Source organism: Trachypithecus francoisi, unplaced genomic scaffold (assembly GCF_009764315.1).
Source record: "Trachypithecus francoisi isolate TF-2019V2 unplaced genomic scaffold, Tfra_2.0 Lachesis_group17, whole genome shotgun sequence".
Classification (NCBI taxonomy): Eukaryota; Metazoa; Chordata; class Mammalia; order Primates; family Cercopithecidae; genus Trachypithecus; species Trachypithecus francoisi.
In genome coordinates, this window is record NW_022681462.1 from 42,003,344 (window position 1) to 42,019,462 (window position 16,119).

The 16,119-nt window shown below is 40.0% G+C and overlaps 1 protein-coding gene across 4 annotated transcripts in view; it reads left to right on the plus strand.

Annotated features, from left to right (window-relative positions):
- The window catches only part of ANAPC1 (anaphase promoting complex subunit 1), a 121,979-nt gene that overhangs the window by 9,917 nt on the left and 95,943 nt on the right, over positions 1–16,119 (plus strand). For 3 of the 4 annotated variants that reach the window (XM_033175457.1, XM_033175459.1, XM_033175458.1), the window contains exons 4-10: positions 1,710–1,761; positions 1,965–2,065; positions 2,961–3,043; positions 7,586–7,659; positions 11,545–11,690; positions 12,657–12,877; positions 13,962–14,171. In XM_033175457.1, coding sequence (XP_033031348.1) covers positions 1,710–1,761; positions 1,965–2,065; positions 2,961–3,043; positions 7,586–7,659; positions 11,545–11,690; positions 12,657–12,877; positions 13,962–14,171 — 887 coding nt within the window. The remainder of the gene's footprint in view (positions 1–1,709; positions 1,762–1,964; positions 2,066–2,960; positions 3,044–7,585; positions 7,660–11,544; positions 11,691–12,656; positions 12,878–13,961; positions 14,172–16,119) is intronic. The other variant, XM_033175460.1, reaches the window with a different exon arrangement.

A 16,119-nucleotide genomic window follows, 5' to 3' on the forward strand; every position in this document is an offset into this window, starting at 1 on the left:
TCATGAATTTTCATTTCTTAACCATTAAAATCTCCCACAACTCAACAATAAAACAAACTACCCAATTAAAAAATTGGGCAGAAGGACTTAAATGGACATTTTTCTAAAGAAGGTACACACATGGTCAATAAGCACATGAAAAGATGCTCAACTTCACTAACCATTAGGCAAATGCAAATTACAGCCACAGTGAGATACCACTTTACTAGGTTGGCTGTTATTAAAGAAACATAACAAATATTGGTGAGGATGTCCAGAAGTTGGAACTCCTTTGCATTGCTGTTGGGAATGTAACAAAGCTGCCGGGGAAAAATCTGGCGATTTCTCAAAAAGTTATACATATAGCTAGGCATAGTGGTGCATGCCTGTACTCCTAGCTGTTCAGGAGACTGAGGCAGGAGGGTCACGTGAACCCGGGAGTTCTAGGCTGCTGTGAGCTAGAATCATGCCTTGCACTGCAGTTTGGGTGACAGAGTGAGACCCCATCTCTTAAAAAGAAGTTATACATAGAATTACCGTTATGATCCAGCAGTTCCACTTCTAGATATATGCACAATTCAATTGAGAACAGGGCCTCACAGATACTTGTACACCAGTGTTTACAGCAGCATTATTTATGATAGCCTAAAGGTACAAACAACCCATGTCCATTGACAGGTGAATGGATAAATAAATGTGGTTTTTGCTAACAGTGGAATATTGTTTAGCTTTAAAAAGGGATAAGATTCGGATACATGCTATAACATGGATGAACCTTGAAAACATTATGTTAAGTGAAATAAAACAGATACGAAAGGACAAATGTTGTACAGTTTCTCTTACTTGAGATACCTAGCACAGGTCCTTTCATAGGGAAGGTAGAATAGAGGTTACCAGAGCTCAGGGCGTTGGGAAATGGGGAGTTATTGTTCAGTGGGCCTGGAGTTTCTGTTTGAGATGAGGAAAAAGTTCTGGAAATGTGCAGTATTGTACAGGCTCACAAATTGTACTAACCTCGTCAATTTAATGTTGTTAATGCCACTGAATTGTCTACTTAAAAATTGTTAAAATGTTAATTTTCATATTGTGTATATTTGACCACAGTTAAAAAAAAAACAAAATGCTATTAAATAATTTAATAAGTGATTGTCAAGTATGTCAGTTAAAGTTTAATAGCTTTTCCTAGTTTATATTTTGTAAGATGGGCTTTTAAGAAAGGGAGGAGTTAGTTTTTCTAAATACTTTTTCAAAAGTCAGTCTAGAGAGAGTCTAAGAATAAGAGCAATTGTTTAATCTAGAGATTATAAAGTTTGAATAATCTTTAGTTTTGTTTAGGATATAGGGTTTAGTATGGTTTGAGCCACTATTTGAATTTTTGCTGCAAGGTTTCTCTCTGGCAGGTTTTTTGAATTTTTGCTGCAAGATTTCTCTCTGGCAGGTTTTTTGATTCTTGTCATTTTGTAAAATTTATTTTTTTAATTTGAAATTTTAATTCTTATGGATCTTTTCATAAAATTTAATTGTAAACATATTTTGTCTTTCCTCATTATATTTATCATTTATTACTGTAATTTATTTTTTCTTCTTCTTTTTGTTCCCATGATTGTACATGTTGAGCTGAGGAGTCAAAGTTACTGCGTAGATGCTATTATTATTATTCAGATGCCATTAGTTAATAGATGATTATTTAGATATAATTTTCTTAGGTAAGCATTTTGTTTTGATTTTAGGCATTGTGGTGTGACTTCATTATATCACAGGATAAGTCTGAAAAGGCCTACAGTAAGTTTCTTTTTGAAATTTTATTTTTCTTATGATGATTCCAAATGTTTATCTCATTGTATTTTTCATTCAAATGAAGTAGCCACTAGTAATAGTGGTTTACCATAAGCATCTTTATATTGTGCATTAAATAGTTTGTGCTGTAAGGATTGAACTCCTTTGGGGGAAAAAAACATAAGTCTTGTTGTACCCTTTCTTTTCAGGTAGCAATGAAGTAGAAAAATGCATATGTATATTGCAAAGCTCATGTATTAACATGCATAGCATAGAAGGAAAGGATTACATAGCTTCCTTACCATTTCAGGTAAACAGGTTTTTCAGATTTTGGGGGGGTTTTGTTGGAGAACATTTTTGAATTATTTGGTTTTAGAGGCATGTCTTATGTTTCATGTTTCGTAGTAGTCAAAAATGTTATTTTTACTCAGAACAACTAAATTTTGGCAGCTTTAGTGGCTTACCATTTTTCTGTACTTCACAAAAAAATAAGTTATTTAATGAAGTGAATTAGGAAGTCTTCTGTGGTATGTGTTTGTCAGTTTAAATGATATGTAAGAACTTTTGGTTATATTAAATAAGGCATATGAATAATATTACTCTTTTTTGGTTACTTGTCGTCTTTTTTTTTTTTTGAGACGGAGTCTCGCTCTGTCTCCTGGGCTGGAGTGCGGTGGCCGGATCTCAGCTCACTGCATGCTCCGCCTCCCGGGTTTACGCCATTCTCCTGAGTCAGCCTCCCGAGTAGCTGGGACTACCCTGCCACCTCGCCCGGCTAGTTTTTTGTATTTTTTAGTAGAGACGGGGTTTCACTATGTTAGGCGGGATGGTCTCGATCTCCTGACCTCATGATCCGCCTGTCTCGGCCTCCCAAAGTGCTGGGATTACAGGCTTGAGCCCCCGCGCCCGGCCACTTGTCGTTTTTTTAGTGCCTAGTGCTATTGTTAACACATTGTCATTTTGTTACTGATACTGGCCAGTGGCAGGAATTTCCCATTGAGCAACTCCTCTTTATTAGATTTGATTTTATCTTAGGGTTGCTTAATTGAATTACTTTTTAAGAAAATGCTGTATTTAATGATTATGTTACTTTGTAAAGCTATTACTAAATTGGAAAATAAAACATTCTGTAATATTTCTTTAAAACATTTTATAAAGGTGTAAGTTCTCTTACTTCTGTCTTTTCCCACCCTTTTACCTGAAAGGTTGCAAATGTTTGGCCCACTAAATATGGATTGTTGTTTGAGCGAAGCACTTCTTCACATGAAGTACCTCCAGGTTCACCCAGGTATTCATTTTATTCACTTCAGAATATTACTGCTTGGGATTTGTGTGTGTGTGTTGGTTCTGAGGTTTATCTAGAAGTTTGAGATGATAATAATTTTCATGCTAACAGCGTAGATATATGCCATTTTCTCTCATCTCAGTACAAGTTAGTATCCCTGATCCAAAAATCTGAAATTCTCCAAAATCTGCAACTTGTTGAGCCCAGCATGACACTCAAAGGAAGTGCTTATTGGAGCATTTCAGGTTTTGGATTCTCAAATTAGGGTTGCTCTCATCAAAAAGATAATACATTATGAGCAAGTGGGTTTCGTCTCAGGGATGTAGGGATACACAAGTCAATAAATGTGACACATCACATAAACAGAATTAAAAACCATATGATCATCTCAATAGATGCAGAAAAAAGCATTGGATAAAGTTCAGCATCCCTTGATGATAAAAACAAACTAGGCATAGAAGGGACTTACTACAAATTAATAAAAGTCATATACAACAAACCCACAGCCAACATCATACTGAATGGAGAAAAGTTGAAAGCATTCCCCCTGAGAACTGGAAGAAGAGAAAGATGCCTACTTTTACCACTTCTGCTCAGCATAGTACTGGAAGTTCTGGCCAGAGCAATCAGGCAAGAGAAAGAAATAAAGGACATCTAGATTTGAAAAGAGAAAGTCATACTATCACTATTTGCTGGTGATACGATTATATACCTATAAAACCCTATAGACTCCTCCAAAAGACTCCTAGATTTGATAAATAAATTCAGTAAAGTCTCAGATTACAAAATCAATGTACACAAATTAGTAGCACTGCTATACACCAACAGTGACAAAGCTGAAAATCAAATCAAGAACGCAAGTCTCCCTTTTTTTTTTTTTTGAAACGGAGTTTTGCTGTTGTTGCCAAGTCTGGAGTACAATGGCGTGATCTCGGCTCACCACAACCTCCGCCTCCCAGGTTCAAGCGATTCTCCTGCTTCAGCCTCCTGAGTAACTGGGATTACAGGCATGAACCACCACGCCTGGCTAATTTTTTTGTATTTTTAGTAGAGACGGAGTTTCTCCATGTTAGTCATGCTGGTCTTGAACTCCCAACCTCAGGTGATCCGCCTGCCTTGGCCTCCCAAAGTGCTGGGATTATAGGCATGAGCCACTGCGCCTGGCCAAAAATTCAGTCCCTTTTACAAGAACTGCAAAAAACCAAAAACAAAAAACCTGTAAATATACTTAACCAAGGAGGTGAATGATCTCTGTAAGGAGAACTACAACACACTGCTGAAAGAAATCATGGATGACACAAACAAATGGTAATACATCCCATGATCATGGATTTGAAGGATAATATTGTGAAAATGACCATATTGCCAAAAGCAATCTATAGATTTCACCGTAATTCTCATCAAAATAAGATCATTTTTCATAGAATTAGAAAAAACAATTCTGAAATTCATATGGAACCAAAAGAGCCCAAATAGCCAAAACAATCCTAAGCAAAAAGAACAAATATGTAGCCATCACATATACTATAAGTCTATAATTTCCAAAACAGCATGGTACTGGTATAAAAGTAGGCACATAGACCAATGGAACAGAATGGAGAACCCAGAAATAAAGCCAAATACTTGTAATCAACTGATCTTTGACAAACAAGCATACAAAAACATAAATTGGGGAAAGGACATCATCCTGTTTAGTAAATGATGCTAGGAAAACTGACACCTTTTTTAGAAGAATGAAACTGAGTTTTTTCTCTCTCACCTTATACAAAAGTCAGTTCAAGAGGGATTAAAGACTTTAAAAGCCCTGAAACCATAAAAATTCTAGAAGATAACCTTGGAAAAACTCTTTTGGACATTGGCCTAGGCAAGGAATTTATGACTAAAACACCAGAAGCAAATGCAACGAAAACATAAATGGGACCTAATTAAAATAAAAACTTCTGCACAGCAAAAGAAATGTCAGAATAGACAGATAACTCACACAGTGGGAGAAAATATTTGCAAACTCTGCATCCAACAAAGCACTAGTATCCAGAATATATAAGGAACTCAGATCAGCAAGAAAAAACTCAAAAAGTGGGTAAAGGACGTGAGTAGACAGTTCTCAAAAGAAGATATGCAAATGGCCAGCAAACATGAAACTGCTCAGCATCAGTAATCATTAGAGAAATGCAAATTAAAACCACAGTGAGATATCACCTTACTCTTTCAGGAATGGCCATTATTAAAGAGTCAGAAAACAATAGATGTTGGCATGGATGTGGTGGAAGGGGAATGCTTATACACGGCTGGTGGGAATGTAATCAATATGACATCTGTGGAAAACAGTATGGAGATTCCTTAAAGAACTAAAAGTAGATCTACCATTCAGTCTAGCAGTTCCGTTACTGGGTATCTACCCAAAGGGAAAAAAAAGTCATTATATGAAAAAGACACATACACATGTATGTTTATTGCAACACAGTTCACAATTGCAAAGATAGGGAACCAGCCTAAGTGCCCATCGACCAATGAGTGAATAAAGAAAATGTATATATACATCATGGAATACTAATCAGCCATAATGAGGAAATGAACAAATGTCTTTTGCAGCAAGTTGGTGGAATTGGAGGCCATGATTCTAAGTGAAGTAACCCAGGAATGGAAAACCAGATAACTGCACGTTCTCACTTAGAAGTGAGAGCTAAGCAAGGAGTATGCAAAGGCTGTATGCAGAGTGTTATAATGGACTTTGGAGACTCAGAAGGAGGAGGGTGGGAAGAAGGTGTCGGATAAAAAAACTACATATTGCGTACAACATACACTACTCAGGTGACGGGTGCACTAAAATATCAGAATCCACCACTATATAATTCTGTGTCACCAAAAGCCACTTGTACCCCCAAAATAATTAGGGTTGCTCAACTGTTAATGTAAGGCAAATAATCCAAAACACTTCTGGTCCCAAGTATTTTAGATAAGGGATACTCAACCTGTATGTACACTCATGAGCTCTACGCACTTGGCACTTAATTAGCCTTTTTTCAAATCCAAGTGGTAAAATTGAACATGCAAATAAATGGCTTAAAAAAAGATTTGGCCAGGTGCGATGGCACACACCTGTAATTCCACCACTTTGGGAGGCTGAGGCGGGTGGATCACCTGAGTTCAGGAGTTCGAGACCAGCCTGCCCAACATGGTGAAATCCTGTCTCTACTAAAAATACAAAAAAATTAGCCAGGCGTGGTGGCGGGCACCTGTAATCCCAGTTACTTGGGAGGCTGAGGCAGGAGAATTGCTTGAACCTGGGAGACGGAGTTTGCAGTGAACCAAGATTGCACCACTGCACTCCAGCTGGGCGATGAGCGAAACTCCATCTCAAAAAAAAAAAAAAAAGTAAATAACAAGATTCAATTCTTAGCTCTGCCATTTTCTCATTGTGCTGCTTTGAGCAGATCATTAGTACTTTCTTCGCTATAGTTTCCTTATGTATTACAGGAATATTATCATTTACCTCTTAGGACTTATGCAAAGTTAAACTAGCTAAATGTATATAAGCTTTGACACAGGGCCTAGTAGGTATTAAGTATGCAATGAATGGTAGATGTTTATTAGCAGTGTGTTTATCTTGTCCTATGAATTGTGAGCACACCGAAGGGCAGCAACATACAGCACCTGTCATGTTGTGGTGCAAGAGGTAGACACTTGCTAAGTCTTAAATAAATTGCTTATAGATTTTAATCTCTTTCTGCTTTGAAAGAAAGCCTCTCTTCACTCTAAAAAATATCATTCCTTAAAAGGTGTAGGCTTTTGGCCAGGTGCGGTGGCTCACACCTGTAATCCTAGCACTTTGGGAGGCCGAGGCAGGTGGATCACCTGAGGTCAGGAGTTCAAGACCAGCCTGGCCAACATGGTGAAACCCCGTCTCTACTAAAAATCCAAAAAGCTAGCTGGGCGTGGTGGTATGTGCCTGTAATCCCAGCTACTTGGGAGGCTGAGACAAGAGAATCGCTTGAACCTGGGAGGTGGAGGTTGCAGTGAGCCGATATCATGCCCCTGCACTCTAGCCTGGGCAACAGAGTGAGACTCTGTCTCAAAAAAAAAAAAAAAAAAAGCAGACTTCTAATTTACTTGAAGTAGTTTTTTTCTTCCTTTTTTAAAAAATGCACTCCTTTATCAGCAGGTATGGGAGAATAAATTTCTTTCTTAGCTGCCAAAGAAACACTGCCAGTAAGAGAGGAATTAAAAAAGACTGCTTTATGCACATTACTCCATTTGTTCTGTACTGTGATGACTGCTGTTTGCAGAAATTCCCTGGGCTATATTGATTTCCCTCTGTTCGTGCATTGATAGAATTATTCTAAGGGGAGAGATTTCTAGGAGTGAAATAGAAGCGAATGTGAAAAATAGTATGTACAAAGTTTAGAAGATTGCCTTTTGAGATAGTAGATTTCTAGTTGCTTGTGTAATCTGGAGAAGACACTTCTTTGCAAGAGAAGTGCAAAATTTGTGCACAGACATATTCATATTGTATTGGTAATTAATTGATTATTTGTTTATTGCTAGAGAACCTTTACCCACTATGTTCAGCATGCTGCACCCACTAGATGAAATAACTCCACTTGTTTGTAAATCTGGAAGTAAGTGTATTTTTATATTCTTTTAGATAAGCTCTTTTTTTTGTCTTTGGTGAGGGAGATTATAAAGGCGCTTATATGAAAACTGACTTATAAAAATAATACAATGTAAACATTTTACAAAAGTAACTTCTATTTTGAATTTCTTGAGTATCATGGTATTAACTGCTCAACAGTTATTTTGAGTAAAAATAAGGCATGTAAATCAATGAGGAATACTGATATATTTATTAACCTACCTGTAGATCACTTTGTTCTTTAATAATTAATAAGTAAATAAATGATACTTGGATGAAGTAAAGTTTTTTGTTGTTGTTGTTTTTTTTTTTTTTTTTTTTTTTTTTTGAGAGGGGTCTTGCTCTGTGGCCCAGGCTGGAGTGCAATGGTGCGATCTTGGCTCACTTGCAACCTCTGCCTCCCAGGTTCAAGAGATCCTCCCATGTCAGCTTCCCAAGTAGCTGGGACTGCAGGTGCGCTTCATCTCACCTAATTCTTTTGTATTGTTTGGTAGAGATGAGGTTTCCCCATGTTGCCCAGGTGGGTCTCAACCACCTAGGCTCAAACGATCCACCCGTCTCGGCATCCCAAAGTGTTGGGATTACAGGTGTGAGCGACTGCGCCTGGCTCAGGTTTTTTTCTGAGGAAAAAAAAAATAGAGCCTTACACGTATGCTGTGTAATTTTTTTTTTTTTTTTTTTTTTTGAGACGGAGTCTCGCTCTGTTGCCAGCCTAGAGTGCAGTGGTGCAATCTTGGCTCACTGCAACCTCTGCCTCCCGGGTTCAAGTGATTCTCGTGCCTCATCCAAGTAGCTGTCTGTAGTCATGTGCCACCATGCTGGCTAATTTTTATATTTTTAGTAGAGACATGCTTTTGCCATGTTGGCCAGTCTGGTCTTGAACTCCTGGCCTCAAGTGAACCGCCTGCCTCAGCCTCCTACAAATATTTCTACATGCTTATCTCTAAATTTTTAAGTTTTGCCAAACGTAGGACAATGAGGACTTGAAGGCTGAAAAAAATTATATTCTTTGACATTTTTATTTTAGGACTTTATTCTAAGTACATACTCTGAAATTTCACTGGGGCTTTTTATCTTTTTTTTTTTTTTATCCCCCGAGACGGAATCTTGCTCTGTCACCCAGGCTGGAGTACAGTGGCGCGATCTCAGCTCATTGTAACCCCTGCCTCCCGGGTTCAAGTGGTTATCCTGCCTCATCCTCCCGAGTAGGTGGGATTACAGGCACATGCCACCACGCCAGGCTAATTTTTTATATTTTTGGTAGAGACGGGGTTTCATCATGTTAGCCAGACTGGTCTCGAACTCCTGACTTCAGGTGATCCACCTGCCTCGGCCTCCCAAAGTGCTGGAATTACAGGCGTGAGCCACTGTGACTAACCAGCTGCTTTTTATCTTCTATATTATATCTGGGCAAACTGCAGGCCATGGGCTAAATCTGGCCTGCAGCATGTTTTTGTAAAGCTTGTGAACTAAGAATGGTTTTTTTGAGATGGAGTTTTGCTCTTGTCGCCCAGGCCAGAATACAATGGCACGATCTTGGCTCACTGCAACCTCCGCCTCCTGGGTTCAAGCGATTCTCTTGCCTCAGCCTCCCAAATAGCTGGGATTACAGGCATGTGCCACCACACTCAGCTAATTTTGTATTTTTAGTAGAGACGTAGTTTCACCATGTTGGTCAGGCTGGTCTTGAACTCCTGACCTCAGGTCATCCACCCGCCTCGGCCTCCCAGTGTGCTGGGATTACGTCGTGAGCCACCACACCCAACATAAGAACGCTTTTTACCTTTTAAAGGGTTGTAGAAAATAACAAAGATTATGTGATAGAGTCAATACGTGGATAGCAAACTAAACTATTTAGTCTTTGATCTTTTACAGAAAAAGTTCAAATTTTATAGTATTACTAATTGCAGACAACCTGAATAAACATACTAGGGCCTGGGATTAAATGGCATGCAGCCTTTTTTTTTTTTTTTTTTTTTAAGTACAATTTCCATTTTACTTTTTTCTCTGGAGAATAGTCTGTCTTCAGTCTTTTTTTTTTTCCTTTTTTTTTTTTTGAGATGGAGTCTTGCTCTGTCACCTAGGCTGGAGTGCAGTGGCGCGATCTCAGCTCACTGTAGCCTCCGCCTCCCAGGTTCAAGCAATTCTCCTGTCTCAGCCTCCCTAGTAGCTGGGATTAGGCACATGCCATCACGCCTGGCTAATTTTTTGTGTTTTAGTAGAGACAGGGTTTCACCATGTTGCCCAGGCTGGTCTCGAACTCCTGAGCTCAGGCAATCCAACCACCTCGGCCCCCGAAAGTGCTAGGATTATAGGCATGAGCTGCAGCGCCTGGCCTTGTCTTCAATCTTTAAGGACTCAGCTCCTTACATGGGCTTTGGTGGGGGTTTTGGGGCAGCACCGAAAGATCTAAATCGGGGTGGGCGTGTTTGGTCCTTGTGGGCTTTACGAGATGGATTCTTGACTACTTTTCTGTGAATTGGACATCTCACACAGTAATTTAGCTTCACATACAGCTTGGGAAGCACAGAGGTATTGAAGACACTTGCTTCAGAAATGTCCTTGACTACTGCAGCCTGCACTACGTTTCGAATGATGAATTTCTTTTTTTTTTTTTTGAGACAGAGTGTCGCTCTGTTGCCCAGGCTGGAGTGCAGTGGCGCAATCTCGGCTCACTGCAAGCTCCACCTACCAGGTTCACGCCATTCTCCTGCCTCAGCCTCCTGAGTAGCTGGGAATACAGGCACCCGCCACCATGCCCGGCTAATTTTTTGTATTTTTTTAGTAGAGATGGGGTTTCACCATGTTAGCCAGGATGGTCTTGATCTCCTGACCTCGTGATCTGCCTGCCTCGGCCTCCCAAAGTGCTCGGATTGCAGGCGTGAGCCACCGTGCCCAGCCTCGAATGATGAATTTCTTAATGGCCTTGTCCTTAGGCATGCGTTGGGTACAGTTTGTGCAACGAATAGACTGCACGTGGCTGTGCCCCTTTTTGGCACAATTATTGTTCCTTCTTTTCTTTGTCATCTTGGAGGCATGGACTGGAGAGAGGCGTGCAGCCATTATTGATCATATTTTTGAATAACATTTAGTTAACTAGAAGTTGCTTATTTGTAATGTCAAGTAGGATACCAAACTTTAACACAGTGTGATTATAATTTTGTAAAAATGTATAAAGTATGTATATATGTATGAAGAAAACCAAAAATTCTCTGATGTATTAATAGTAGATATTTTGATATGGTGGCATGATTTTTATTTATAAAGTATTTATTATGATTATAAAATCAAATTTTTAAATTTTTCAATATTTTAACTGAGTGGGAAACATTTCCTGTTAAATGAGGATATGGAGACCGGTCCATGGTACTTTAGATTAAAAGCTGAACTCACTGGGAAAAACCTTGTTTTGCATGTGTAACTAGTAAAGCAGAAACAACAGTGTACTACTGTACAGCACTGTCTGAATAGTAATTATAGAGTACAGCTTTTATACAGAAGAACAGAACCAATAAGGAAGTCAAACTTGGCAGAATAGTTGAATGCAATTTATAAATAAGTAAGTTGTTGAAGAAGTCATCGACCTTTTACCTGTGGCTGATTAGTTTAATGGTGAGAGTCAGCACAAGTCTTAACATTTAACAGCATGTATGTGAAGCTGAAACTTGTAATGCTCTCATCTTTAATGTGTTTTAAGGAAGTTGATGCCTAAAGTAAATTTATTAAAAATTCAGAGTTAATTATTTAGGATATTAATAGATTTTGTGCTCTCTTTGGCTTGGTTGTTCTTTAACAATTTTAAGAGCTCCGTTCATCAATATCAGTCTTGTAAAGCCCATTGTTCTATACCTGATTTTTCTATTTTTTAAAGGTATTTTTGGTTCATCACGGGTGCAATATGTTGTAGATCATGCAATGAAAATTGTTTTCCTCAATACTGACCCCTCTATTGTAATGACTTACGATGCTGTTCAAAATGTGCATTCTGTGTGGACTCTCCGGAGAGTCAAATCAGAGGTAAGGAGAAAGGCAAGTTACATCTCCTTAATAGGAGGGGGTAGGCCCGGGTGTATTGGCTCACACCTGTAGTGCCAGCACTTTGGGAGGCCAAGGTGGGCGGATCACTTGAGGTCAGGAGTTCAAGACCACCGTGGCCAACATAGTGAAACCCCATCTCTACCAAAAATATAAAAAATTAACCAGGTGTGGTGGCTCCTGTAATCCCATCTACTCGGGAGGCTGAGGCAGGAGAATCACTTGAACCTGGGAGGTGGAGGTTGCAGTGAGCCAAGATCGTGCCACTGCACTCCAACCTGGGTGAGAGAATGAGACTCCACCTCAAAAAAAAAAAAAAAAAAAAAAAAAAAAAATATATATATATATATATGAAAGAATAGTTAATACTTCATACCCTCACTTGTTTTTTTTTTGGAAAAATCACTTGTGAAAAGTTGTTTTATTATTATCATCATCATCATCATCATCACATCATCATCTTTAGAGATGGGGCCTCACTCTGTCATCATCATCATCATCATCATCACATCATCATCTTTAGAGATGGGGCCTCACTCTGTCACCCAGGCTGAAGTATAATGGCACAATTATAGTTCACTGCAGCCTTGAACTCCTGGGCTCAAGTGATCCTCCTGCCTCAGCCTTCTGAGTAGCTAGGACTACAAGTGTGTACCACCACTCCCAGCTAATTTTTAATTTTTTGTAGAAATAGCATCTTGCTATGTTGCCCAGGCTGGTCTTGAACTCTTTAGCTCAAGCTATCCTCTTGCCTCACCCTCCCAAAGTGCTGGGATTATAGATGTAAGCCACCGCACCTGGCCTCATTTGAGAAACAGATTGAGCTTCTTAGGAAAGAAGAAATACTGTGTTTTTAGTAACTGACTTCAGCTTGCATTCTTACAAGGAAATTGCTATTTTATTCTAATTATTGTCTTTTTTTCCTCTTTCTCTTTATTTTGACTTAAGGAAGAGAATGTTGTTTTAAAGTTCTCTGAACAGGGGGGAACCCCACAGAATGTGGCCACTAGCAGCTCCCTCACAGCACATCTCAGAAGCCTCTCCAAAGGAGATTCCCCTGTGACTTCACCTTTCCAGAATTACTCCTCCATTCACAGTCAGAGTCGCTCAACCTCATCACCCAGTCTGCATTCTCGTTCACCTTCTATTTCCAACATGGCAGCTCTAAGGTAGAAGGGTTTCCTGGTTTTTCTTTTTAAGCTTTCTCTTTTGTTTTGAAGGATTTAGAATTTCTGTTGACAGCTTTTTTTAGGGGAAATATATTTAGGGGAGATATTTTTTAGGGGAAATAGCCATTATCCCAATTGAGCCACTTTTATTTTTTTTCTTTCGAGATAGAGTCTCGCTCTGTCACCCAGGCTAGAGTGCAGTGGCGCGATCTTGGCTCACTGCAAGCCCCGCCTGCCGGCTTCACGCCATTCTGCCTCAGCCTCCAGCTGGGACTGCAGGCGCCGGCCACCATGCCTGGCTTATTTGTTTTTTGTATTTTTAGTGGAGACGGGATTTCAGTGTGTTAGCCAGGATGGTCTCGATCTCCTGAGTTTGTGATCCACCCACCTCGGCCTCCCAAAGTGCTGAGATTACAGGCGTGAGCCACCGCACCCAGCCCTTAGCCACTTTTACTAAGATAGCTGAGTTGACCGTGCCGCATTCTTTCGAATGTGTCTTTCCTGAGTCATATTTTGAAGCTGCCTCTGCTCGTCCTAAGATTAGTTGCCTCATTTCTACCACTGTGTGGGCAACAGTTTGATGAATATTAATTCCCAAAATATTGTGGCACTATTTTACTTTTGCCTTAATTTATGTTAGTTTTTCCTTTTATTTTTTTCTTTGTTATTTGGTACCTAAATGTATCTATCTCTCTATATAGATATATATTTAAATCACCAGCTATCTATATCTCGTGCTACAGGGACATTGTTTTGTTGATATATATATGTCTGACTATACAGGGACACAGTTTAGAGCTTTTTGAATAATCAGTTCATTTTCTGAAAAAGAAGATGATCTTCAAGTTTTAGTTTTAAAAGATGAGTTCTTCTAATAAGAATTCTAAATCTTTGTAATAGAGTAAAGCACCTTGACATAAACCATTTAAATAGCTACTCCTTTTTGAAAAATTTTAATTTCTGACCTGGATTATGCCATGAATGCTCTTCTGTCTGTGGCATTTTGGGAAGTGTCATTGGAGTGTGTGTCATATAAGCCTGCCCTGCTAACTGTGATGTCCTCGCTCCTTTGTTTATTTTGCAGTCGTGCTCATTCTCCTGCCTTAGGAGTGCACTCTTTTTCAGGGGTGCAAAGGTTCAACATTTCAAGCCATAATCAGTCTCCAAAGAGACACAGTATTTCTCATTCTCCAAACAGTAATTCTAATGGCTCCTTTCTTGCACCAGAAACTGAGCCAATTGTTCCTGAACTGTGTATTGACCATTTGTGGACAGAAACGATGACTAATATAAGGTTCGTTGTATATATTATTGTTTTCAAAGAAAAATGTTGCTAAAAGTCTTAGGAAATATATGGCATTTTATTTAAAGTTTCCTTTTAGTATGATCAGTTGTTTTTTTTTTTTTTTGAGAAGGAGTCTTGCTCTGTCACCCATGCTGGAGTCCAGTGGGGCAATCTAGGCTCACTGCCAACCCCGCCTCTCAGGTTCACGCCATTCTCCCGCTTAAGCCTCTGGAGTAGCTGGGACTGCAGGTGCCACCACCATACCCGGCTAATTTTTTTTCTTTTTTTGTATTTTTAGTAGAGACGGAGTTTCACCATGTTAGCTGGGATGGTCTCGATCTCCTGAACTCATGATCCGCCCGCCTTGGCCTCCCAAAGTGCTGGGATTACAGGCGTGAGCCACCGCGCCCGGCCGTGATCAGTTATTAATATATGTAAAAATATGTAGAGATATGTATTAAGGCCACCTCAGTTTCAATAGAGGATATTAATGATATTAAAGTGATCATAGGCTGGACGCAGTGCCTCTTGCCTGTAATCCTAGCAATTTGGGAGGCTGAAGCAGGTGGATCACTTGAGCCTAGGAGTTCGAGGCCAGCCTGGCCAACATTGTGAAACCCTGTCTCTACTAAAAATAGAGTATGTATTGGTGCACACTCGTAATCCCAGCTACTCAGGTGGCTGAGACAGAATTGCTTGAACCAAGGAGGTGGAGGTTGCAGTGAGCTGAGATCGTGCCTGGGTGACAGAGTGAGACGCTATCTCAAAAAAAAAATAGTCATCATAAAAATATTATCTTGTCATCTGTTATTTATTCCTTTATAGTAATAATCTATTAGATGTCAGGTGTTTTTTGTTCTAGGGAGAAACAATTTCTATCAATGAGGAAATGTGGGTTTTTTAGCATGTTTCCTTTTTTTTTTTTTTTTTTTTTTTTGAGACGGAGTCTCGCTCTGTCGCCCAGGCTGGAGTGCAGTGGCCGGATCTCAGCTCACTGCAAGCTCCGCCTCCTGGGTTCCCGCCATTCTCCTGCCTCAGCCTCCCGAGTAGCTGGGGCTACAGGCGCCCGCCACCTCGCCCGGCTAGTTTTTTGTGTTTTTTAGTAGAGACGGGGTTTCACCGTATTAGCCAGGATGGTCTCGATCTCCTGACCTCGTGATCCGCCCGTCTCGGCCTCCCAAAGTGCTGGGATTACAGGCTTGAGCCACCGCGCCCGGCTAGCATGTTTCCTAAGTTTTATGTTCATATTAGTTGAGTGCCAGCTTTACTTTTTGGGAAACATAGCTTAGATCTCTGTTCTAGGTGACCTTTCTTCTTTTATATTCTCTTTAATAATTTATGTGTTAATTTATATGCCAGTGTATATGCTAGTTAACAATCTAATAACTCACTGTCCCTGTCCTCAAAAGAGGCTGAAGGATGGTGACACCAGAGGGACTACTTTTGCTGGTAGGGCTTTGAAAGATGAATAGATATTTCTAGGCAGGTAAGTTGGGAAAGGCCACAGATGGCAGCTGAGATCAGAACAAAAGTTCTGGTGACTGTGTGGTGTGTTTAGGGAATTATAAGTATTCCCACTCTGGTTTGTGCAGAGGGAGGGAAAAGGCTAATGAAGAGGAGGCTTCCTAGGCGCGGTGGCCCACACCTATAATCACTTACTCTGGGAGGCTGAGGCGGATGGATCACTTGAGCTCAGGAGTTCAAGACCAAGCTAGCCAACGTGGTGAAACCACATGTCTACTACAAATACAAAAATTAGGTGTGATGACGTGCATCTGTAGTCCCAGCCACTCTGGAGTCTGAGGTGAGAGAATCATTTGAACCTGGGAGTTGGAGGTTGCAGTGAGCCAAGATCATACCACTGCACTCCAGCTCGGGCGACAGAGTGAGACTGTCTGGGGAGAAAAAGAAAAAAAAGGAGGCTTGAGAGATTACTGATTGTCCTTTAGGCCTCTGG